This window comes from Helicoverpa armigera, chromosome 1 (genome assembly GCF_030705265.1).
Source record: "Helicoverpa armigera isolate CAAS_96S chromosome 1, ASM3070526v1, whole genome shotgun sequence".
NCBI classification, from domain to species: domain Eukaryota; kingdom Metazoa; phylum Arthropoda; class Insecta; order Lepidoptera; family Noctuidae; genus Helicoverpa; species Helicoverpa armigera.
The window spans coordinates 4144788-4170951 of record NC_087120.1 but is presented as its reverse complement, the minus strand read 5'-3'; the positions used below and the strand labels follow the sequence as shown (position 1 = coordinate 4170951).

Below are 26164 nucleotides of genomic sequence, written 5' to 3'. Positions count from 1 at the left end.
GTGGTGTTGATGTTACTTTGAAACGTATTGCTATGCAAATAGAGTGCTTATTAACTCTGCAGCGGAAACACAATTGATGCACCGACTCGCGGTGCGGGGTTACCCCTGCACTATACGCCGTTCTCCCACGGTGTAGGGTCTTCATTTTTTATATCGTTCGTTAGCTGCGTCTCATGGAAAAAAATACGTTGCATCCATTTCAATTATTTGCTTGAGCCATGTCGTGCAGTATTGGTCCTTGTATCTACTTAAAACATTTCAACTTATTGCCATCAAGAACAAAACTATTCAGCTAAGATCGTCTCCTTTGCATCAACCGGAGTTACCGCATTTAGTTATTATCTATATGAATACCAAATTATATATTTAAATTCCATACAATTATCAAAAAAATATATATCTGCAAAACATCTACATTACTACTAAAATGTGAATGTATGGATATATGTTTGTTATTCTTTCTCGCAAAAACGGCAGGACCGATTTGATCGTGGTAAGTAGATAGGTGATACCCTGGATTAACACATAGGCTACTTTTTATCGACACACCACGCGGGCGAAGCTGCGTACGGAAGCTAGTTGTTTATTTAAAAACATAACAAACATAACAAAATAATTTGCTGTCGATGTGGAATGTGCTTTGCAACTGCTCAAAACGACTTAAGCCGGATTATAGACAGGACAGTCTACACTGACGGTTATGATAACAGCTGTAGCGAGAAATTCGTAACCAAATTAATTATATAAGGTAGCCGCACAAAGGATGGCATCGTGACGATAGATCTAACGTTTAATCGAAAGCTGCGCTTCACTCTACCAAAACAAAAGCGGCGTGGTGCGGGGTGGGGGATGAACGGGAATTGCATGGTTGGGCGCAATACCTATGAAACGCACAGGACAAAGCCCGAAATAAGTCTCTAAAGGCATATACGGGCTGCGTATTTATACGCGCGTTTTACGAACTTTGTTTTATTCACTTCTGGAGTAGAGGCGAGATGACTTAGATTCAATATTTTCATGCATATACTTCTCGATCGAATGAAGAACAATAATAAAAACCTTTGTCGTCTAGCTAATCCATACTCAATAATTGTATATCAACAGTATGTAAAGTAAGTTCTATCGCTAGACTTGTTTAAATTGCGTCAATGCGCCAACTTGCGCGGTGTCTGCGTCTGAAAAATAACCCATAAGCGCCCGCATGCCTGCTGCAAAGGTAAATTCGAGTCACTTTAAAGTCTGAAGTTTCTAAATTTTACGTTATGGCGAAAAAGTTAACATATCGTAAGTTTGAATCTCTTTGATGCTTGCACAGTAACATGTTGCGCTGCAAAGGGGTGCACCTCTTTATAAGTTGCAAAGTTTGCGAGTCTCGAAGAGAAGTCTTAACTAACGTGTAAGTATGCAATGCTAGTTATCATCGAACTGCTTGTTGTCGAATTCACGTACCTATAGCTCGTTCAAAATACCAATTATTGCGGAAAAATACACGAGGTGTACGTACCTACTTGAATTGTCGACTTACGACTGGGAGAAAGCCCAGTGTGTGCCTTTCTCCTGCTAAGTCTTATAGAAATTATCTTTCTTCATTTACGATGATGACAATACATCTGGCCAGTCGCAAGGTATTCCTATAACGTCTGGCCTGCACTACCCCATCTGCACTCCATTCATTCAAGAGCAGTATTTATTAATAGCCGACATTAATCCCATATTTATAACGTACAAAAACATTAGGTTATCTATTTCAAATTCATTCGAATTGAATATGATTATCGTTATCGGTTCAATGCTCTTTATCAGTATGACATCATTTGCTTGATCATCATCTGGCTATCGTCATTTTTTTGTTTTGAACATTATTCCCAAATGGTACCAATACGATTATAAAATAAAAAAACAAGAAAGGATAAAAATAATTTTAGATTATACATACTTTAACAAAGGAAATCCTTAGAGCATTGCAACTTCTTGCAGATCGTAAGATTTAAAAGCTCGTAAAATAAAAGGTCGCCTTATCTTACTAATTACACTTGCAGACTAGCAGAAGATATACGATTCATTGTGAGGATAGATTCCAAAGTCCAATCATAGTAACTTGTGCAAGGACCATTTGTACTTATCAACATGTGACAGTTATTAGATGACCCGTCACCTTTGTCTTTTCTCTTGAGATCATTATTATGTGAGGGCATCACATTTTTGGTAAGATCAGGAAATTATATGTTTTTCAAGTTTACGTAATCCGTATGCACGAGTGACTAACATTTCAGGGCAATTTTGCCAACCCTACGGCTCGAAGACACTTAGACACAAGACCATTTGTGGACCGTCTTATCTCTGGCACAAAGGGGGTCTCAATATGAACCTAACTATTTATAAATAACAATCATTATCAGTACGAAAATAAACTATCATACATGCATACTTTATTATAAATATGTGCAGTGTCCATGAAAGTAAACAGATGACTCGTGTTTGCCCCGGGACCGCACACCTTTTTTACACCGGTTTTATCGCGTGCTAATCACTTAATACATTCGAAACTTTGTATCATGATGTATTAACACAAATATCTTTATTGAATAATGCATATGTTTTCACAAAAGCGTGAATAATAGATACGAACCAATCTAATCGCAATGAGTCGTCCATATTATCGAATATCTGTACCCGGGATACGGATGACGTTCAGATAATTTTAGTAAATAACTTTTTAAACTGTTGAAACGTTCCTCTTTCCGGCCGGGATTCCTGCCGCTAATCTCTTTATCTGTACTCAAAATAGATAGCAGTGAAATGTGTTGTGACGTCATGTCTGTTTTGGGCGTAGTAGTTTAATGGCGCAATATAAGTATGTGGAACAATATGATTGTACGAGTGTATCGTCACGTTCCGTTCTTAAATTGTCAGTTAGCGCTGCAGTGCCGATACCGCGTTTATGTTCAATGGTGTTCGAGCCAATGCAAATGTTACAGTTCGAGATAGTTCAAGTAACTTGCTGTTGACATGGTCGAAGTGGTGTAAAACGCTCAGCTTACAACCGAAACGGTTGTTCTCTCTCTGTGTCAGTGTTTATAAATACAATACTGAAGGATGAAAGTGAAAAGTCTTTGCCCTTTACCTGAGTCATCACAAGTCGAATAACATTGCAATAAGGCCTAGTTTCTTTGTTTTAGTAGGTTTTAGTATTTAAGTCCCTCTCTATTAATTTTATTGTATCGTTTTATAAGCACTCTATGAGCTATCTGCTATTTACTTATACGCTTAGTACAATATTTAAAAAGAAATATAAGAATCCCATTTACAAAAACATTCATGCGCGGAACTTTACTAGGAAAACAAATGAGTGCATTTGTCCTATCAGTATCATTCCGATAACGATACCATACTAATTCGGAAAAAGTATATCTGAACGATAGCTTATCGAGAGCGCAGCATTATCTGCCCTGTCGTGAGTATTGACAAAATGGCCACTGCTGTTGCCATTCCGTTATTTCATACTCGGATTACAAGGATTCCTGTTAAATTATTGTTTGGTATCATTTTCATCGAAGCTCAATTCTGCGAAGGTTTGTTAGGACCACCACCATGCCATAAAATTCCAATTCCAATAATATTCGAATACAGTTACCTTTAAAGGTAGTTAAAACCTCTGTATTGTATGTGCGATCATGTTAACTCAACATTTGCAGTATTTGCAAATGTGATTGCGTAATCACATAAACAGTGACATCATTTTTTTTTATTATATGTAAAGTAACCTTAACACAAGAAATAAATGTTACCTATTTACTGAAGATATATTTTTGCATACGTTCGGCATTCTTGATAAGAATGATTATAACAAAGAGTAATCACCTGTTTGTCATCACAACACAACAATGGCGAACGTAATGATACGCTTAGAGTAGTGTTGTAATACCTATTTTAACCTTTGACTCACAGACCGATGATACAGCGCTGCTCACTCTAATAGTACTGCTTTTATCGCATGGCTAGCTATCACTCAGTACTCGCAAGAAGGACGTCTTTAGTCCTCACAAGACAAATATTAGTACGCAGATAAAAAGGTCCAACAACTGTATCGAGAGTGGAGACCAATCAGCTTCGAACATTTTATCGTGTTTCTGAAGGCTGCTTTTTATTGCATTTTGTTTAGCTCAACTCGGGTGCTTGATAAGATGACTTGTGCATATAAATGTAGTATTTTATATGTACGGTTGTTACCAGGAAGTCTGGTCCTGTGTCAAGATGCGTTGTCATTGGAAATAAGACAGACACTTGATATCACTTGCAAAACATTCAATGCTAATAATTCTGAGTATGATTAATGAGTACTCTGTTAGGACACGTTCGTTCTTCATAGTATTGTTTTTATAATTGTGTAAGTAATTTGATAATTTTATTTATGTTCCTTTAAAGCCAAACAACTAAAACTTAGTGCTTTGAATATTCTACCTACGACCTATATCATTTTGGTCTTTAATTAATTTTTATTTCTTCTTATTTGATTGTTTTTTTTTTTTTAATTAAATCTTGTCTCATTATAGGAGACCAAATCTATTTATTTATTTGATCAAATCACAATAACTATGCTGCAATAATTACAATTGTGATTGTTTACTTACAATAGAGCATTGCTCGTATATTAATAGCATCTTAGGTGACACAATGATCTTTTATCTTCGTTATTTAGTTGCGTGTAACGATGACTAACAATAATATTAACACAAGCGCACATCTGCGCACGAGTTGAATGCGCGAGAAAAGTTATATTTATTTGGGGAAATGTTTTCGCATTGTTTGCGCAGTAAAAATACATTCGTGTACGTTTTCCTTCTAGAACTGCAATGAAGAACAGCTGTAAGTGTCGGTAAATAAGTGACGCTTATCAAAGTACATACACGATATAGATGTCGAAAGTAGCTGTTATGCAGTCGTCGTGTCACGTTATCAGGACCAATCGATCGATCTCAATTCATGTCAAGTTGATAAAGGAACTACAACTACCATTTTCCTAATTTTAACTTGTACGTTTTGTAGCTGTATTACGTAGTCTGGATTTAAAGATTATCCACTAAAGCTTTGATACGAATCACCCTTATAGATAGTATCGTGTAACAGCGCTACTGTATCCATAGTCGTGTCGATTAATAGGCCACTTGTGAATTGATTAATATGTTCCTGTGGCATCCACCTGAACGATATTAGCAGCAACTTGAGTGGGACTACAAATCCGATCTAGTTATAGTGATTATGATCGTTCCCTGAAACCGGGCGACCAATAATACGATTACATGATACAATAATAGCTTGCAGTGTACTTGGATACTAATAGCTCTTAGCTCCAGTCTTGAGACACCTTAGTAATATTATTAAACCGATACCTAGATTTATTTCCAAATTACTGTCTCGATGAAATGAGATTATTGTGGTCTAGATAATTTGTCTATAACGACGTTGCTGTTATTTAAGAATGTGCAGTTTCATAAAATATTTTTCACTGTTACCTAAATGAAATTCGTCCGAGCTTTAGAGACGTAATTGATGTTTGCGAATTTAGGGTAGAAAGGAATGGATCGAACTTTTTGTTTTTAGTTCATTGTTTACATATAGCGCAGTTTATCTCCACAATTCCTGGATATTTTTCCTTTGTTTGAATGCCCTCTGTCTATGCACAAGCGTCACAGACCGACGCTACGATGAAATAAAAATACAACAGCGACTGACTATGCAGGTCCCTATTGAAAAATGTTCGAACTCTATTTTGGGCCTCAGGATATAGTCAGACGATTCAAAAATCACGGTACAGTCGGCAATATTCGAAGTTACAGTGACCCATTTTTTGCTAATTCCTTTCATTGCCTTTTGAAGTTGTTGATTGTAACTGCACAGCAGGAACTCTTACTTTTACCAATACTGGTGTGTCGAAAAACGTGAGCTATTCTTTTTTTTTTTATCAAACCCATTTAATGTGCTAGTCAAGAGTCAATCTGAGCCAAAGTTCGATGGAATACAATCATTTTCACCTCACTGGTCTTGATAAAATTATGCTCTGTGAACAACACTTTCAGTAATCGATTTTTAAGGTATGGAGAAAACCATTCAATTTACTCTCCATATTAATTAGTTTCGCTAACTACCGCAGCTGCCAACCGCGATAAAGCCATGTGACATGATCATCAAGCTGGATCGCCGTGCGATTCACCAATAACCGAAATGTCAGTTCCCGACATAATATTTACGCGAAGCTTATCAAGTTGGAGTTGTCAATCACGAGGCGGTAGGTGGTGGAACATTGGCGACGGCAGCGGCGTGCCGCCCCCACTGCGCGGTCACGCCACGTTTAACTCGTCGCCTGCCAGTAAACTGCACTACCGTTTCACTTTATTGACACAAGGTGGGACGGATGATGGACGAAATGAGTTGTTCGTTTTGTTGAATAGCGCTTTTCTCGTATCGCAATATTGGAAGCTCAGAGTTTACGCGTTTTGTTGCTTGATTTGTATGAAGGATTTATTGTCAGAAATTGGTATAAAAGTTAAATATAGGGCTCACAGAAAAGTCAAGCTGCTTTCCTTTGTGTGCTTTTTATCCTGGTGTGCGTAGAAGTTCCCACAGGTTACCAGAGAAACAATCAGGTTTATTTTGGTTACGCTGCATCGAGGGGCTATCATAAAACTTGAATCTATCAAACCTATAAGTATATGTAGATTTTCTGGAAAGAATTTCGCTTCAGAGTTTCAGCAATTAAACTATATTGTTTATTAAATAAACTGCTTACAATGTTGAAATACCTCTGAAGCAAGTTTCTCATTATTAATTTTAACTAACACCCTTACTCTATAAAACATTCCATAACTGCAGCCAGTCGAGTCACTTTATAACAATATCGTTGTACATTTTTTTCTACTACAAAATATTTCTAGTCTAGTGAAAAAGCAGAACCTTCAACGAACTTTAATTAAACGGGATCTTGATACGAACACTTTGAAGAGCCGTCAGTGTAAGGAACAAAAAGGTTTCATGAAAATAACTATTTAATGAAAATTGCGAGACAATGCTTTAACAGGTACAGTCTGGCAAAAAAAAAAGAATGAACGCATTCAAACCGAACTACTGAATTACGTACTGTTCATAAATTGTTGTTATGTTGAGAGAAGAAGGTTTCCGGTAGTCCAATACCAGAAAGTCTGACAACTAGTCTTACCAAGGAGTATCGGGTCAGATATGCAGAGGTTGCTTGTCAATCACTGGCTACTAATCACTTGCATTACGCTAGACTGGAGCCAATAAAACAGGAAAAATCAAGTTAGATGATGAGATTTGCAATATAATTAGTTCTTCGAGTTTAAGAAGCTGACTCTACAAAAGTGAACAAGAAAAATAATGTTGGCATCCAACTACTTTACAAACCACGATATGCGTGCGTTGAGTACTGAACTAAAGATTTAAGAGCGCCTTATAATGTTATTACGCTAGCAAATAACTTGAATATTGCTTACGGAACGCAATCTCTTCCCTTACACACCGCAATATCTTTTGCTGACTACACATTACCTGATGTTTTCATATAAAATCGGAAACATGACTTTGTAAGTAGAAGCTATTTGTTTCCGTTAAACCTGAACTGGTTATAATTATTTGTCGGTGATTATTGGAGTAGTATAATTTCCTTTAATTAACCAGAAAACTGATAATTTGTACCGGTAATTGTAACCGGTGGCCCTTATATCCCGAACTACACTTATTCTATTGTAGTTTATAAAATGAGTTTTTATACTGATTCGTAGCTATTCAATTAAATATGTGTTCCATCAAGGTTATGCTTCCTCATGGTTTTTGCTTAAAGTTTTTGCTATTCATGCTTTAAATACAACCGTGCGTAAAAATAAGAACGTGTTTCTGATAAATTGGTATGAAAAATATTAATAAATGAATGTGTATGATACAGATGGCGTAAGACGTAACTCACTATACATTTTATTATAAAAGATTTAAATTTTGAACCAGCTGGACAATAAGATAACTTAACAATTCCAATGGTGTCCGTTAACACTCAACTTTCATAAAACTTTTTTTTATATATTTCATAAAAAAATTGTGGCCATACATCAAACTTAAAGGTTAGACCAATAATTTAGACAGAGTGCAACGCCATAACATTAACGCAACGTCATTTAATTTTGTAATCACGCCCTTAATATAATACTAGTTCAACGCTAATAACTTAGTTAAAGGCCCGGGAGCATTCAATCGCGATAGATAGATAGGAAGTCAATCTGAACCCACACCTCATTTTAATGAGTTTCCTTTCGCCTCACTTAGTCGCACAACAGCCAGTATTCGAATAATCACTATCGACTTGAGATTATGACCTACATACTGAAATTGTATATGTTCCGTTAAAGCTTATTGTGACTTTTATATTGCGCGCGAACTCTTCCTAATGTTATGATGATCATAAAGTTACGTCTGGAAGATTTTGTAAATAATGTACGTATGATTATTAGTCGCTGCCAATTTTTAACCTTACACCCACATTGTATTAAATAAATAGAGTAATACATTTTATTTTTCACTTTTTAATGAAGAATTAATAATAATAGGTCATCGTTTATTTCATGAGCTTAATTGCACTTAAAACCATGTAAGTATCCACAAACAAATACCGAAACAAATAGCTCGCAGAAATGAAATTGAAAAACTGAATAAATACGATGCCAATTAAATATTTCTGTGAATTAAAAGGAAAATAATATTTTTAAGTATGTAGATTGTTTATTTTTCTCTGTAATACTGTTTGTGAAGCCGATCGTACCGCTGAAAATATATTATATTGCTGCATATTAAAAGCAATAAAGCCGTAGATATCAATTGTGTGGATCTCACTGCGTTCAGTGCTCTACTTACGAATTTATTGCAAACGATTTCTTGAAAATGAATTTATATAACTGAACAAACATGATATTTAAAATTATTCATGCCACTCGAAATTGCCTATGTATTTCGACGCCATAGTTGAAGAGATTCAGACATGTATTTGCATATAGTGTATCATAGCAGAATTATTTAAATAATTGATACCCAACCACAAATAATTTAACAAAATCGAAATACCGAATGCGGTTTGTATAAAATGTTGGGTTTCAAATTTTGAATTCATTGTTTCGTATTGTAAATGATACATGAAAATTACGTTGAACTCCTTTAATTAAAAATAACGGAGATAAAATATTTGTATTTATTTTGAGCATAAATGTTTAAATAAATAAATGTTTGCGTATCTGTAATCAATGTGGGCATTCGCGGCAACGGTGGTTTTGATTGATCTGCAAAGTTTAGTTGATATAACCATAGTGCCCCGTTAAGTTTTAGTTACTAAAGTTCGTTCACTCGAATAGGTTATATGCATGAAGGTCGTTACGGATTGTAACAAGTCGAAAGCTCTTTATAATATTAGTATTCTTAACAGATTACGTTTAATTATGTAGTGAAATTATGCATTCGAAATAAGGCCATTTATTGCAAGGTTTCATGGTGACATCTTAGCCATTGTTTATCTCCTGGTACCTACTACGGTAACAGTATTCCCTCTCGAGTTTTATGACCATACCTGTGCAGTTAATTGAACATTCAGTGCTTTTCGTAAACTAAGGCTTATGCTTTGACCATTTTATACCTCTCGCGGGGTTAACAGTTTTATGTATGTACTTTGTTCCTGACTATAGTGCACTGAACTGCGGGTCAGGTTTCATGAACCTTCACGGGTCCGCACAAATACAATATCCATAAAGCTCGCTTTACTAGGAATTAAGGCTTACTGTACATATTCCTATGGTCACGCGAGTTTTAAGCGAAATACATGTTAATGAACCTACACGTACAGGAATACGAATTATTTATAATAATTAATATTTCATGTTGAAGTAGAAGTTGTACAATTCATTTGATATAAATTGCAGCGTAAATAAGGGTATAAACTTTCTTCGGTAGCTAAATACAACGTCCCGTATAATGAATTATTCCTTTCTTCCAGGTGACATCACACAAAAGGGCTATGAGAAGAAACGGACGCGCCTCCTTGCTCCATACATTCCACAGCAGCAGCCACAAGGTAAGTTCAACTTATTCACATAAATATTTAAACGCAATATCGCTGCTAACACCGATGCCTGAACTAATAAAGGTACCTTACACGACCCATCAGTACTGCAAGGTTCAAGTCAGTGACGTCACTTGTTCCATAATAACAGTACTGAGGCGTCCAAGGCCGCGACGGAAGCGTCGCCGGGGGTCAAGTGTCAATTGATCGCCGTCGATGGATGTTGGACAATCGCGAAATTATCGAGACGGCCCGGCCCGATTCCGCAACGAGGGTCAAACGGTGAGGCCATCTTGAATCTGGACCCCCGACTTGTCTTATTTAGAACGACAGTACGATGAACCTTTGATACACTTGGCAACTTTATTTTGACGGCTTTACAGATATGACTACAAGTCTCTATTTCCGTACAAACACAAATGACGCGTACGTAAACAATGCTGTTTAATTTCTAGCTTAATCGCTACAACACTTGTTGTCAAGGTCAAATTTCTTTTTGCCAGACGGTGTATTTATAAAACCGTCATCAAATAATTTTGCATCGGTTCAACGGTCGAAATTATTAAAATAATGGGGTCGACCTTCATTCTCCGCTGACACAAAAAATAAACTAAGCAGTCACCGAGCATTGTCCAGCTGCCATCGATAACGAAATTGTTAGTTTTATTTTATTTTTCTTTTTTCCCCTTTTAGTTGTTATGGTTTAGTTAGTCGGTTATCCACACGCACACAACCACACTTTATCACTATGGTACTATTTCGTAAATGGCACTTATTATAACACCATATAATGACACTGTCGAAATGTACCAGCTTTAAACGCTTGCGGTGCAGTTTCGCCTACAAAAAATGCTCACTAAACCTTGGCCCGAGGTGAAACGTGAGGGGTTCATTATTTAAAACTAACTCGACTATTCGAAACTTCTATCAAGAGAAATTAACTGGTAAACAAGTTTGCAGCTACTTAACTGAGACGTTTCTGTTGGTTTCCACGTGCACGTCCGTTTCTTACGATAAACAAGACTAGATCTCGTCTGCCACCATGCTATTGAATATTCACTATTCATCGGTTTTTGACAACCACTCCACTACAAAAGCCCATTGATTGTAAAAAAAATCACCATATTTTTACCGATATAAATCGGTTGTACGTGTTGCTTAAATTCAGGATTTGTCCTATAATGTAATTGTGTGGCGCGGCTCGAATCGGTGCGTGCGTACCGTTGTTTTCATTGTCTCGGTAACAGAGTAACAGTCGCATCGTTGCATATTGTTGTGGAACAATATGAGTAATGTACTGAATATATTAAAAGGAGCGTAGGTAAGTGTAGGCGTCGTTTGTCTGCCGTGTATGCACAACGCAGTGACAAACCTTTCCCTATCAGGTTCCTAATGGATGTAGTAATTGGCGTAGTGTTGGAATGTACATAAATTAGCTATTAATATGAGGTGAAATCGTTTTGAGTAGACGCAGTGTCGGCCAAACGGTGTCGGTGGCAAGTGTACCGGTTAATTTGCACTGGATTGCTGGTATTAGTAACTGGTTCTATTAAGTACAAAAATGCCTGCGAGCTGGCTCTAAATCAAACAAAGAAACGCTGACTTAAAGGCACACACGCTCCTAATTGGTATAAAATATTTAATGAACAATACAAAAGAATAATTTGTCAAGCACATTCAAGCAAGTACATATTACAATTTTTTATTATGTCCGGAGCGAATTGCGTGTAAATTCATTATAGTTATTTAACGAGTGAAATGTAATGGCCTACAAGGGAAGATCTAATAGATAGATGATAGTATTACCATTATATACAAACCTTGTATAATATGTAATTCCAGCATGAAACTGCGGGCATGTACTACGTATCATAATTATATAATGATTATAAATTATGTGCTTTCTAGATCATACAGTCTCATAGCTTTTTCAATTAACTGTCCAATACTACGCGAGAAGTTAAACAATCAAGTTTTTGAAGTCAAAGTCGCCGATTCGAAATAACGGAAAAGGTAAAAACACGAATTGGACTAAGTCAATAAAAGCGGACCGTTGCAGATTCCTAGATAAAGCGCAATAGTGGAGGAAATAAAGATACCAGTTGCAATGATTTAATTGGCCTTTCATGCTCAATAAACTTTTAGATCTTTTTCGAGCCTATAGCGAAATAATAAACAGACCATTCGGAATAATATCTGGATTTATCTGTTCAGACCAGTTTCCGTATTATTTAGGCATATCGTATCGGATACATCCCTATTCCGGAACAAGCAATACATCTTAAGACAGAGTCTGACTGTTTGGAGTTTATAACTCTTGACGCGCTAAGATCAAAGTACTCTGCAATTAAGTGCGTGCAATCGCTCCAACCCCTTTATTCTACAAACCTAACTCCATCTCTTTCTCACTGCTGACATCCTTGTCAGTCCGTGGGGAGACCACCATTTATAGATTTTAAGATGTGCACGCCCGTTATTGTTTTAGCTTCCGCAGTACAATAGTACTCTTTAATATTTGAATCTGCGAGCTTTTTGTTCTGCGTATACTTATGTTACAGTATAATGAAGTGCAAATTATAAATAGTGCTCTTTAAAAGTAATTTAATATAGACTGGAGATAGTATATTCCCAAATCCCTAGAATTCTATAACTGTAACAGTAGAGGCGCCGCAAGATACGGACATACATGATATTCCGATTTCGCTACCAAAATTGTATAGTATACGATAACGTATTGTTATGTAGAGTATCTAGTATCATATCATCTCTATACGTACAACTTGATATAGCAATGAAGTTATTCTGGCAGGGATCACAAACTGCGGTTAACAAACCTACGTGCTACGGCATAGCAGGACCGCACGTATCGATTGGTTTACCTTAGGCATAGTTTTTGGGCCTGCATTGCGGTTTCTGATAACGTTAACGACGCTTATCAGCCGGCCAGGTCATTGAACTCGCGTGATAACCCGAGCCGAACGTACGCGTTAAAACCTTGTCACCCCACACCGGCTAACTGTTGTTGCTCACGACCATTGTGAACGAAGTTAAATGGGCTTTTGTGTCTTCTAGATTTGTTCTGTTTAAAGTCCGATTGTGGAAAATAGTACTCGATGCGAATTAATTTGAAATATTTCGTTAATTAATCAATAATTACTTAACAGTAAAATCCGGAATATGGTTTTGTTTCACCGCAATTATATTAGTGTTGGTAATTTAATTTACAACGAATTAACGAATCCTACTCAATTTAAAATACATTCATTGTATAAGTACATGAATACCTGAATTCCTGCTGAATCGATTTCAATATCGGAACCAGTCATGCGTTTTACAGGGCTATATTTGATTATGATTTATATAATGAATGGAAATCTGTATATTTCAATGTAGGTACAGCAGTTATTAAGCGGCTTATTCTCCAATTTCATTTAACTTACTGTTAAAATTGTACATTGCAAAATACAGCTTTAAACCTTTGTAGGATTAAAACAAAATTGATATTAATTGGAGATAAATATTAACTATATTTGTTTTTTAGGTGTGAAGTGTAGGTAAATTAAAACACTTTGATGTCAGAATTTTTTCAAAGCGATGTTTTTCCAATAAATGGTTGAAACACTTCCAACATTCTGTTTTCAGTTTGTTTTTCATTACAATACACTATGACCCATTTTAATAACGATCCTTTTATGCTTACCCATCGGGCATTTAGTTTGTTTTAGTTTTATCTATAGCAATTAATGTCTCTTTGATTTTCAATATATTCGATTTTATTTTTGTTTTTAATTGGTAGCAACGTGTTGGAATATTTTCAGTAGTTTTACTATACTCGGTTGAAGATGATTTCATAAATGGTTGCATTAGATATCACTTCTATTTTTTCATACTCTGATTCAATAAAGGTCGTGCTACGCCCTTTATTATATAAAGGTATTTAGCCAGACGGCGAGGTGTTATCGGGGCTAACTGCCTAGGGTGAGCCGGACGTACACATTTAACTATCGACACACGTGGAGGCTATTTTAATAGGTAATAATGCCAACAAAGCTCGTGCAATTTATTCAAGCATAAAGAAAATTTACTCCTTACGAATTACTTTTACCGTATCGTTGAATTTTATTTTATTTTGTTTATATTTTATTTAGTACTGAACTGACATTTGACCCAATGTCGACATCAAAGAGCATCATTACTTATAAGCTGAAGATATGCTGAAAAGCGCTTTTTTCTGTCAAAGCGATGTTGTGTTACTCATCGTTGCCATTACCTTTATGTGATATATGTTTATTGTTAGATAGATATTCGTCGAAGAATTGCGTCTCTCTTTACCTATTAAGTAATAGAGAAAGCTAATCGAGACTTTTACTGATGCTTACTTTATCGATTTACTCGACGAATATTTATTGAGCCGTCTAGGCAGTGAGGTTGAACATTGGTTGCCAACATTGGCCATGGCTTGTTCTGGACACAGTTGGTAGTCAGCCGCCTCGGGGCCCGCGAGGCGATGGCGGCAGCAGCCGACAGCACACGAGGAATCGACGCACACATCGCCGCGTCACGCACAATGAGAAGAGATACCATTCAGGTATCCGAAACGCAGCCCGCCGATTGGTAGTTGCCACACACACACACACACACATACACACGCACCCGACACTAACAGGATGTAGACAGGATACATTTTAATGATACTCTCGAGTAGAAAAATCCACTAGAAGGGATCTCGCGCCCCTCCGTGAATAAAGAACATAAACACATCATTTTATACTTATCTTTGATATTTGTTCATAATATTTAATTAACATTGCGTTCTTTGTCGTTCGATTTGATGCTGAGCACGATAACGTCGTAAAATCTTCATGTCAACATGTAATTTAGGATGAAATTAGATCTGTAACTCAGGCAATTATAACATTAAAACTCGCGTTAAACACAAAAATATATCAAGCAGCAATTTTCTCGAACATATACGACATTAGATTTATCAATAATACATTGCGAGCGTTCACTCATTACGAACACTAATTGTGCAGTAAATTTCAGTAGCGTTCAAAAAGTTTAATTGCGTGGTAACTGCACGAACGTACGACTTGTAACATAGCGGTAAACTAGTAATAATATACTATTAGCCCATTGTTTTAAGGACGACAGTTCCTTGCGATGTACGTCTAGTCTGGGATTTAATCCGGTTTGAAATGAAACATGAGACTGCTGCACAGTTTACACACAAAACGCCCCGAAGAGCTCTCATGTACCTTTCAAAACTACGTATTCTCTGGCTAATAAGGCTTATTAGGAATAACATTTTTCATGAACAAAAGAACCGCGTTCTTGGTGCTTTCACTCACTAAATTTTTAATTTTTTTTTCCTGTAGTAAAAAACGTATTAGAGCGTGAGTTAATTTGATAATAATACATTATTAATATTAGGCAGAAAATTGAAAAATTTAGTGAGTGCTAAAAACAAACAGGTCCAAATTCTACGTACCGTTACGATACAGAAAATTAGTTTTCCTAATAAATAGCAATTGATCGGTTCGCTGTACACAAACATACTAAATCACAAGTGTTTTTAATTACGCCCAGTTATCTCACGGAACTGAGGAAAACAAATAACGGGTAGCAAACGATACGTTACGCATTCGTCAAATATAGGCCAATGGTTTAAAAAAGTATTACGGTACTCGTGTAGTGATGTTTCGTAACAGGAAAGCTGCACTGATGAAATTGTTGCATCTCCGATGTCGCGATTGGGGTAATGAGGGCGCCAGCTTATCTTCACGCTCTTTGAACGTTCCTGAACGATTTACGGACTGAAGAAATATATAGATGATTTATAGTTAGCTTGCCTAAAACTGATGTAGCTTTAATAGTCCGTGCTTCTTTGACGTACTTATGTCTGTTTTGGTTAGTTTGCAATCGCAACAACACAAAGAAGATAAACAAAATTAAAACAGAAGCAATTAAAATCAGATACACTTGTAGTTCAGACCTTCCATTGCAGAATGTAAATGTTGCACCCGCAGAAAAACTAAGTTTCCTTGATCGGCTTTTATGTGCTCAAGAAAAAGTAAGGAGCCTTTATTGCTATTAGCTCACAAAGGCACGCAAAGAAAGTCTTTACCAAGTTATGAGTAAAATAAACTTGCGCTGCAGCACGTTTTTATTTTTTTCTGAACAGTTTCAGTGCAAAGCTCCTTTGGCGATAAAAATATAAAAGAAAACCTTTTGCTCTCTTGTGGCAATTTAAAATGTTATTGAAGTTTATTTACATTGAAGCTTTCGTTATGTATGATAAATATTTGATATTCAGATGTGGTTAGCGTGACATTTAAATAGAGAAATATGCTTACCTACGCTGAGCCAACTCTAGAGTGCACGAATAAAGTAAAATTCTCGGTTACTCTGAGAGGCAGTTTTTGGTATTTTATAAACTTTAAAATATTCATTTTAATTGAATTAACATTTAATTGAATTTTCCTAGGATTTTTGATATAGTTCTTTATGTTCACAGATCGATATAACTGTTGAGCTTACATTAGTTTAAACTAGGCCTACGTTAAAAACCAGCTTTATATACGAATTGTATTGTCCATTGAAACTAGATACAGTTTATCGGTCCTGTCGCTCCCACAAAGCGATAGACAGCACTTGCTAAAGAACCACAAATGCGGGCCATTGTTGCTCTCTTTTTGTTTTAATCTCAACTTCTCGTTCGAGAACTTCTGGAATCTCTATTTTGCCATCGATATGGGTTTTATTTTCTTATCATCTGGACATATTTACTGTTCTCTTTATGTTCTCGGTTATAAATTGTATAAAACGAAATTATAAACCAGTATAAATAAATAAACAAAATAAAAAGGCTGCACTTTGATTTCGATTAGTTCGCGTAAATAGCAAAATATGAAATAAAAACTTGAAATAGCATTTTATATAAAATCAAGCTCTTTAAGAGCGCTATTACAAAATCGAATTGCTCAGTTGTAGGTAAATTAGACGATAGCCGGCAGCACTTGCGCATGTGTGCGTCTAGTGAAATACGCAACGCACACCTGCGGACCGCCACGCGGCACAAACAAACTTGAGACTTTGCCACTTTTTTCCGAAATAATTTATTGTTTTTATAGTTTATGAAATATTATTTGTACCGATGAATTTTATAACCTAGAATAGCTCGATTGAGTTACAATAAACAAGTAATCGTTTACAATTTTTAAATTATTTAATCGACAACCAAACTTTTCACCATGTTTATCAATTATAAGTAATTGATTTATAAAAAAACTAAAATCTATAATTCGTCTTCCATGTATTGTATCTTCATTTTCCTGCAACAATGAAAACTAGGAATGTAGATAGTTTATTAAAACAAATATGTCACGTATACCTTTTGCGGGTGACAAAAAATACTTGCCATATTATTTGTACTGGTATTCAATTGAGTCTGATAGTCTGAATTAAATATGCTTTCATTATCCTGCAAGAATCAAAGAAGTCCAATTACATTATTATGCAACAGCGAAACTAACGACGATGACATTTACGTACATATTTCTTTATAACCAACATCAAAAAAAGAGAACCCAATCTATAACATTTTCGAATTAGAATATCATGGCCTAATACTTATGTATATTACATTTCAATCAGATCATTATAACTAATAAATAAAATAAAACTCACTAGTATCAAAACGTGTTAGATGCGTAGGTTGCGCTATATTTTCGAACTCCGGCGAGTTTACGCGGCGCAACAGCGAGCGATACGTCCCTCCTCGGTAAGCGCCTGGCGCTGACTAAAGTTGAACACCGCGCGTCACAAGATTTATATTGATTTTTGCATTGCAAACAAAAATTATTTTAAAATATTGTTTTACTTTTAAATAGACCAATTTTTTTTTTCAAGCTTTATAACAATACCACCTTAATTATTAAATGTTTTTTATTTGAATTTGGATTATACTTTCATAGATAAAAAATATAGTTTCGTACGGAAAATTGTCAGTAACTCTCAGTTTTATAGAATTATTTTTGGTGTAATACTGTATGAATTGTAATAAATTGATTTAAGCACTTCCAAGTACAAGATATAGTTGTATCTTGAACATTTTTATAAATGGTTAAATTGCTATATCCTCGGAGTACCGAAGCATCAAAAGATACCCAAAAGCAACATTTTATGAAACATCCTTTGCAGAGACAAAGATTTTACTGATGTACGTGGACAAATTAAAATATTTATTTAATACACTTTCAAGATAAATGATCAAACTTTCTGAATCTTATTTTTGTTTTTTTATTGTGACTATATCCAAAGCATCAAAACTCGTATAAAACGTTTAAATTCGCGAAAATTTGTGATAGCCCTCTTAAAGTATTTATGAGAGTATCGACATTTTCAATTTAGTATTAGAGCAGACGAAGGGAAAACCGTTTAACGTAATGTCCGCAAACTATTGAGTTTGTCGCTTGCAGTTTGTATTTACCTTTATAGCTAATAAAAATGTATAAAATGTTTACATTTATAGCTAATACGTTTATTTACTTGGTTTGAATATTATTTATTTATTTATAATTTATTTTGAATTGAACATTCGTCAGGTAAATTAGTTTAGAAACATAATCTGAACATTATTTTTGTTGAAATAAAGCTTTGCACTAATTCCGTTTGTTCTTTAAGATCTCATTCCAATACTCATGTTAGCAAAACATGAACAGTTGAGAAATAGTTAAAGACAAATACTACTGTGTTTAACAAGCATTTTCATAAAAAGTAAAGAAGAAAAGTTAACCCATAAGTACCATGAACTACTTATCTCGAGATAAATCATATGTCTACTTGATGTATGTTGAAGGGAATGTAAGAATCAACATTTTAACTCCCCTTTAGAGCTGCACTATGTACACTTATACACTTCTATTCGCGTTTCGTCAAACGGTTTTGATCACAAAGTTCTGTTTCTATCAACAGCGTACGGCGCCGTAAAAATATTTCAGCTGAAACGCTTCTATTCCGCAGTACGCCGCTGAATATGCCGAATATTCGGAGCATATTAAGGAGAGCTATATAATGGCTGAGGTCAAGTTGCTAATGATTTTCTCGTCTTGATTACTGTTTTATGGTTACCTACCTACAAATATTATGGTATTAGGACGCCAAGTGGAATAGGATAAGGAGTCAAGAACCATCCATGTTCAGCGCTGTACCTACGCTGCTTTATAGCACTGGCATCATAAAAACACATTTGTCCTCATTTTACACTTGTTTGCTATGAAAGCTAAACGAATGCGTATGCGCGTCAATACAAAATAGTTTTTATAAACTTAAGCTACGTAAGCTTGTTTAATCCCCTAAATAATAAAAAAATACTTATTGTCTTTGTGACGGTAGTACGGTCTGGTTTTAAATGTTTTGCTTTTATACATTGCAAAAGGAAAAGGTTATCTGCATCCATGCAGCGATCAATCATTACAGATGAAACGGCAAACATACACACTGTATTTATCGCGGAAAAGGAAGTGTACGCGCGCTTTCAACGAGCGATCGATTTTTACGATAGTCGACTGGGAAAATGATGGCGTTTTCAAAAGCATTCAGTTATTCCAACGCAGCCAAAAAGTTCATAAACCAACATGAATCAGCGTACTAATATGCAAAAATGTTATTAATGGTCTATTAGCTCCTAAACCGAATAAAGTCGGTCAGACCAAATATTTTCCGAATTTTTGGTATGGTGCCAGGGCTATTACGGTGCATAAAATCGACAGGATTGGAAAACAGAGCACTGAAAATAAAGAAAAGGAACTGTATCCGTACAAATACTTAATTGGTCGTGACTAATGGATTGGGTAAGACAAATAAAAGTGACGCGGCTTCTATTCTCATGTCGGAGTGTCTTCGTTTTGTAGTGTTTAGTGTGTCAGTAGAGCGCACCTGCTGGCGATCCTGACGTCACACGCGAAACACGTTCATTTACAAGTCAACGAACTTTTCCGCTACAAAATTTTAACATTCCCAATTTTTCCAAATATTTATTTATCTAATAATTCAAATTGATCTCACAAACTATTGAGTGTGTCTCGTTATTTTGATTTGAAATATGGATTCATGTTTATGCTATTGCATTGACATTTAAATTGCAGTGCCGCCAGAGCGGCGCTTAAATTTATAATCCAATCGTTAATTATATGCTGACTATTCGGGATAATATGCCCCGCGTCGCTGGCTGATCTCCTTCGAGACCAGCCGCCCGTGATAGAAATTCGGCCCAGGCGCCAATATTATTCTGGGATATATTTGCGCTGCTATTGTGTTCAAATAAATTAATACTAACGATTCGAATGCATGAAATGAAAAATAAAGTAGTGATAGAAACAAATTGTACTAAATTAAAAAAAGAAAAGCCTTCAATCTGTGTCGCACGCCAAGAAGATTATGAGACCTACTTTTTCAAAGAGACAAGTCCAATAAGAAGCCATTTTCAAATAAAAGGCATTACTGCAATTCTTAGGAGGCCGTCTATAAAACATATTAAAAGGCCATTCAATAGGCGACATAGCAGCGACAGAATGAAGAAAACAACAGACTAGAACATTGAAGTATAAAAATAAGTATTTAGTAACTCACGTATTTGGTACACCCAAGCCAAACGAGTCATTAACAACACACCTATCAAGTAGTCTTCATTTAGAATACTTAAAATAAATGTGTAGTCTTTTCAACGGACTTCTGAAAGGAAACGGAAACTTTCATCTAGAAAATGCGGGTTACATCGTTTTGCTCTTTATGAAATATTATCTTCTGTAGACGTCTCCACAACGTTCCGGGTACGGAATAGCGGTGGTAGTTCGAAAAAAGTTATATAACGAATTAATGGTGCCAGTTTTCTTTTTCATTAAGCGCCTCGATATAATATTAAAAATAACGAATATGAAAGAGTTTCATCAGTATCTGTTATTAAATACGAGTGTATTAAAACCATCAACTTTGTCCTAGCCCACAAGCAACGTTACGCGTACTAATAACACGATGTTACAGCATAAACAGTGAAAAACTTTAGTTCAAAGGGCCAAACGCAATAACGTCACTCTAGTCATAATATTTGTTGAGAGAAATAAAACTGTCACCACTGTAGCCGGTACTTTCCGAGCGGTATGACAACCACAAGTAAAGCTTTTCATATCTTAATTTTATGTAAGCTTGGTTAGCAAACTGACGCTGCCGTGTTCTGATATGAAACTGAAAATAGGCACCGTATAAAATGTAAGTTAAATGTTTTTGAACGATGTTAACTGTTGTGATATTCTACAATGTACGGGTTTTGGTTAAATAGGTGTGTTTATAAATGCTGTAGCTGTTACGATGAAAACTGTATTTACAAACATATTTCTGAGGTTTATCGCCTTTTTCTTAGCTTCCAACTTCTTACGCTAACTACCGTTGCATCATCACTGCAAAATGCGTCGCTTGCATAAATAAGACTCAGTTCAGTCTAAGATAAATGTTCTGAAAACAGCTACACAAACAAAAGAAAACTCAAAAGGCCATCCTTATTATTTATTCAACTACTTAAATGTATTTCCCTGAGCGTTTGCTGGGATTTTATCTTTTTCAAAGCATTAGTTATCATCACAATAGAATCTGAACTAAACAAACCTTAGATGACATTTCCATTAAAAAATTAATTAATCCAGGTTTCCATTTTCAATCCACTATGCCATATCTAAAGGGTTTGTTAGAAAAAAATAATGTAATTAATTGGCTTCGTTCGTAACAGGTAGCCTGTATATGACGCCTCATTTTACTAGCAATCTAGCGTTTTTAATTAACCGTGCTGGCAATTTGTTTTGTACTGCAGTCATTTTCCTTTGAAAGGGATATTTAATAGCGCAGTTATTTTCGCAAAGGGACTTTTCACATCGCTTAGTTTCCTATGACATTTCAGCAGAACTAGATTCATTTCCCCTTTGTATTTACAGAGCAAATAGTTTTCATTCCGGTCTTATTTTGCACTGACGAGGTAATGGAAAATTCCTCAAACTACTTTCCTGCAACTAAATACATAACGACTTTACAGAGCACGTTGGATTATATCAAATAGTTTTCTGTCCTCAGTGTTCCGTTTCAATACAACCTGTGCTGTATTATTTAAAACCATTCGAAACAGAAGGACCGCGTCTAAACTTGAGCAAACATTTGTTAAAGTGTTTACATAATCCGTGCAGTCGGTAACTCTTGTTAGTTCGCTAAATACAAGTAACTGCAGCTAGCGGAATGCTTTCAATGGGAAACTTGTACCATCGGTGTCGGTGTATTCCTTGCTTATACATTGTTCGCAAGTGCATTACAACATTTGATGGAGAGCTTATTGTATGAAGAATTATTTATTGGAGATAAATTTATGCAATCATAAAGTATTCGTAGACACATTTCCATCATTGAAAAAATGCGTTTGTATACCTACTTAAAATATAGTACGAAGCCCGTATTCTATAAAAGTTAAAAGTGAAATCTGCATAATTACGTTTCATTTTACGTTTAAAATATTCTGAATGCCGGTGCATATTTATTGTCACCACGAGATATTTGTTGGACATTCTACAGCTGCACACAATTTACGGAACTCGATGTCAGAAAAATAAATCGGAAGACGTTTTCCTACAAGATTCAATATTTCATTTCAGTATCATACCGTGGGTGCTTCCATTTTAAACGAATCGTTTATTCAATACCACAACGGAACTGAGAAAAATTGTGTAACTAAAAGATACTTATGAACCTCGCTAGACTGTAAAAAGGTCGTACCTACTCGTCGTTAAATATAATTATCAAATCACGAAAATGAATTATGTTTTTTCTCATTTTTTTATAAGACCGCGACACTTGTTGTTTTTTAACGCCTAGTTTATGGCATCTTATAAAACACACACACACACACACACACAAACATACACTCACGTGGCAGTTACCAATACGGGTCCCTTTTAACTTAGTATGATTGAGTCACGTAATACACTGGGCCCGATGTTTTTTCAGCTTCTTTTTTTTTGTTTTTTAGTTAGGCAAAGGTTTTTTCTTTTATTCTTGTTACTGTTAGTCACTCTGGCATGACTGGCGAATGCATTGATGTGCTAGTTGTTTTTGATTCTTTTTTTGGTTAGACAACGCGTTCGGCTCTTTATGAACGACAATAATTTGTTTATTTGCCGTGTGGTATTGGGCTTTGTACAAAGTAGTTAGAAATGGGCATTCAATTGATGCAATGCACTGAGCACTTTGGAGTAGTTTTGTAGTATTTGTTTTATCTTGTTGATGGTTTCTACCAAGGTAAGTGACAGATTGTAAGGTTTGGTTTGATTATTGCAGTCGGGTGGTTGTTAGATGGCGGCCGAGTGTAAGTTCCTACCATCTAAGTGTTAAACTATACCGTTCTAACATGAGCGTGTTACGTTCTGGGTACTAAGTACATCTGTTCCAACAAATATAGGAGGTGCTACAGTCGTACGGTGCTGTCAGAAACAGTGTAACATTTTGTATCTGCTACAGACTAAAACCATAGAATTTAAATGCTGAGATTCTTTGGTATGAGAATATCGACATAAATAAACTTCTTTTGAAGTACGGCGAAGTGTAATGCGATCATAATCTTTCCAGGAAAATGTATATTCAAATAGCAGATATTATAATACCAAGTAGAGTTCTATTTAATAAAGCGTTTAAACGTTTAAGTACCTCAAACGCTACAGGTTCCATTCACTAGCGTCTTGAAGCACAATAATACCTCGGTACATATAGTATGGGTTTTATACCATAGATACCTCGTCTATGTTTGGTGCTTATTACATATGATATCGCTTCCATTTGAGATGCTCTGAGAATTTAGTAGCAGATATTGCATGCATATTCTATGCATTTGATGGAAGATCGCGCTATTGTCACGATTTGAATAGCTCCTTGTATTCGATCTCGGGTATACAGAACTGAGGATGTATTAAACTATGAATCATATAATTATTGAATAATCATAATAAGCCCAAATAAAATTTTCTTGAAATACAAGATTTTTGAACTGTGCTTTAAAATATTTAGAAAATGCTTCAATAAAACCATTTTGAATAATTGTCGTTATTCTTGCGTCATAAAATATGGTACTGAATGACACCTTTAAAAACTCAGCCATAACTTATGATGGCTTTTGTAAGATACCTACAAATCCTACTTCAACAAACTAAATACTAACAAATTATCCTCACTTACGCTATCATCGTAAATGGTAACACAAAAAGCAGTTTTCACACGGTCAATTGATTTATCGACACATCTAAGGCCGAGGCTCCGAAGCTTTGCGAATTACGCCGTCGACGAACCTCCGTTCATGCCTCTCGCTAGCCGAACGATTATTCAACAAGTTGAAGCTCCAACTGGTTCCTAGCAATATTGTATGGAATACAATTCACTGAAAAACTAGAGCCGCCAATCGCCTGACCTAATATTTATCCGAAATTCGCTGGGAATTTTCAATTTTAAACTACGTGTAGGTATTGAACAATCAAACTACAGTTTTTCGTACAATTTATCGGCAAATATACCTACACATGTTTGGAGTCGTTCAGTCATTTACTGGTGCGTTCTATATATGACATATGCGCTAGCTAAGTCGGGTTTTCGCTAGTTTGAAAGGGAGTAAGGAGTCACAAGTTTGTAAGAAACTTCTACGTCTTAATAGTAGAAATACACGCGGAAGAAGGCGCTGGGAAATAATATACGTATAGTTTTATAATATAGAGCTTATAAAATGTTTCGCCTTCTCACAATGTGTCTCAGTATATTATTAAAATCCGCTGTAACGCTCTTGCTCATTGAATATCGCTTTCCTTGCGGCTAATCAATCCTTCGCAATTTTGAACTCACGATGAATCTAAAAATATCCTGTATGCTTAGGACGTTTGGTAATTTCGCAAAGACCTTTTATTACTCAGGTCAGTAGGTGATGTTATGTAAGCAAATTGCTATTTGTTCTCTTTATGTGACACTGCAAGAGGCAGAGAGCTTCCATATTGTTGCGGAGAACTGTGGTGACCTAAAACTGACTATCATACTCAGAGCTCAGCGCGCATTTCGTAATCACTGATAAGCATTAAAGTACTGTGACGAATTTCGTACCGCAATCACTTGAATGTTACTAGGTGTAACTCAAAATATTTAGTTTGAAACACAGGTTAGTACTACTTTCTATTTAAAGACTTGTAAAAAATAAATGATCAAGCTTCCTCGTCGATTAACACTTGAAGCTTAACATAAGTTCTAAACGCCCAGCTGGTTACGCCGCGAACAATGGCGCGGCCTTGATTGGAAACTTGTATAACAACTAGCCAAACAGTTAATATGCTGGTTTATTTGTATTGCACATTCTTGCTTACTGCGGGACGAGTACTACGCGGTGAAACATTTCATTGTAAGCGAACAGAAATACTTTCGTCTAACTCATTTTTTTATCTGTCTATTAAAATGTGTGTGTAAACTCGCTTATGTATCAAAGAAAACAATTCAGAACCATTTCAAACTATTTTTAAAATGAAAACTGACGTTATTCAGTAAAGTCGGAATAATGGGCGTATATGTTTGAATCAATGACATAGAATGTTGTTACGTTTCGAAGTTCCTCTTGCTTGTCATATGCAGACGGATATTTAATAAGATGTAGGTTCCTAGACTTCGGGAGCGAAAAGAGAAAATCAAAGAAAATTTTGTTATAGACTGCAAACTCCAACTTGCGAGGATGCGTACAATACAAGAGAATATGCATTATTTGATTTCTCTGTATGGAAACTCATGAATTATTTGTTATGTGGAAATATAGGTATTGGCTATTTGATAATAGGAAATATGTGCGTGCCTATACACATTAATTACCTGCCGAAATGCATAGGTATTGATTTGATCATGAATAGGTAAATACAAAACTAATATTCAGCATCACGAACAATTAGCTTGTGAGAGAATGACTGCATTCCCATTAGTTACAACATTACCCATGTTTTATTAATTTTA

General features: G+C 35.6%; 1 protein-coding gene across 10 annotated transcripts in view; it reads left to right on the top strand.

Moving 5' to 3' along the window:
* Positions 1-26164, top strand: part of LOC110373039 (disco-interacting protein 2) — a 96158-nt gene that overhangs the window by 17236 nt on the left and 52758 nt on the right. For 6 of the 10 annotated variants that reach the window (XM_021330146.3, XM_021330145.3, XM_049839322.2 and 3 more), the window contains exons 2-3: positions 10043-10120; positions 14583-14696. In XM_021330146.3, coding sequence (XP_021185821.1) covers positions 10043-10120; positions 14583-14696 — 192 coding nt within the window. The remainder of the gene's footprint in view (positions 1-10042; positions 10121-14582; positions 14697-26164) is intronic. The other 4 variants (XM_021330150.3, XM_021330148.3, XM_021330147.3 and 1 more) reach the window with 1 other exon arrangement.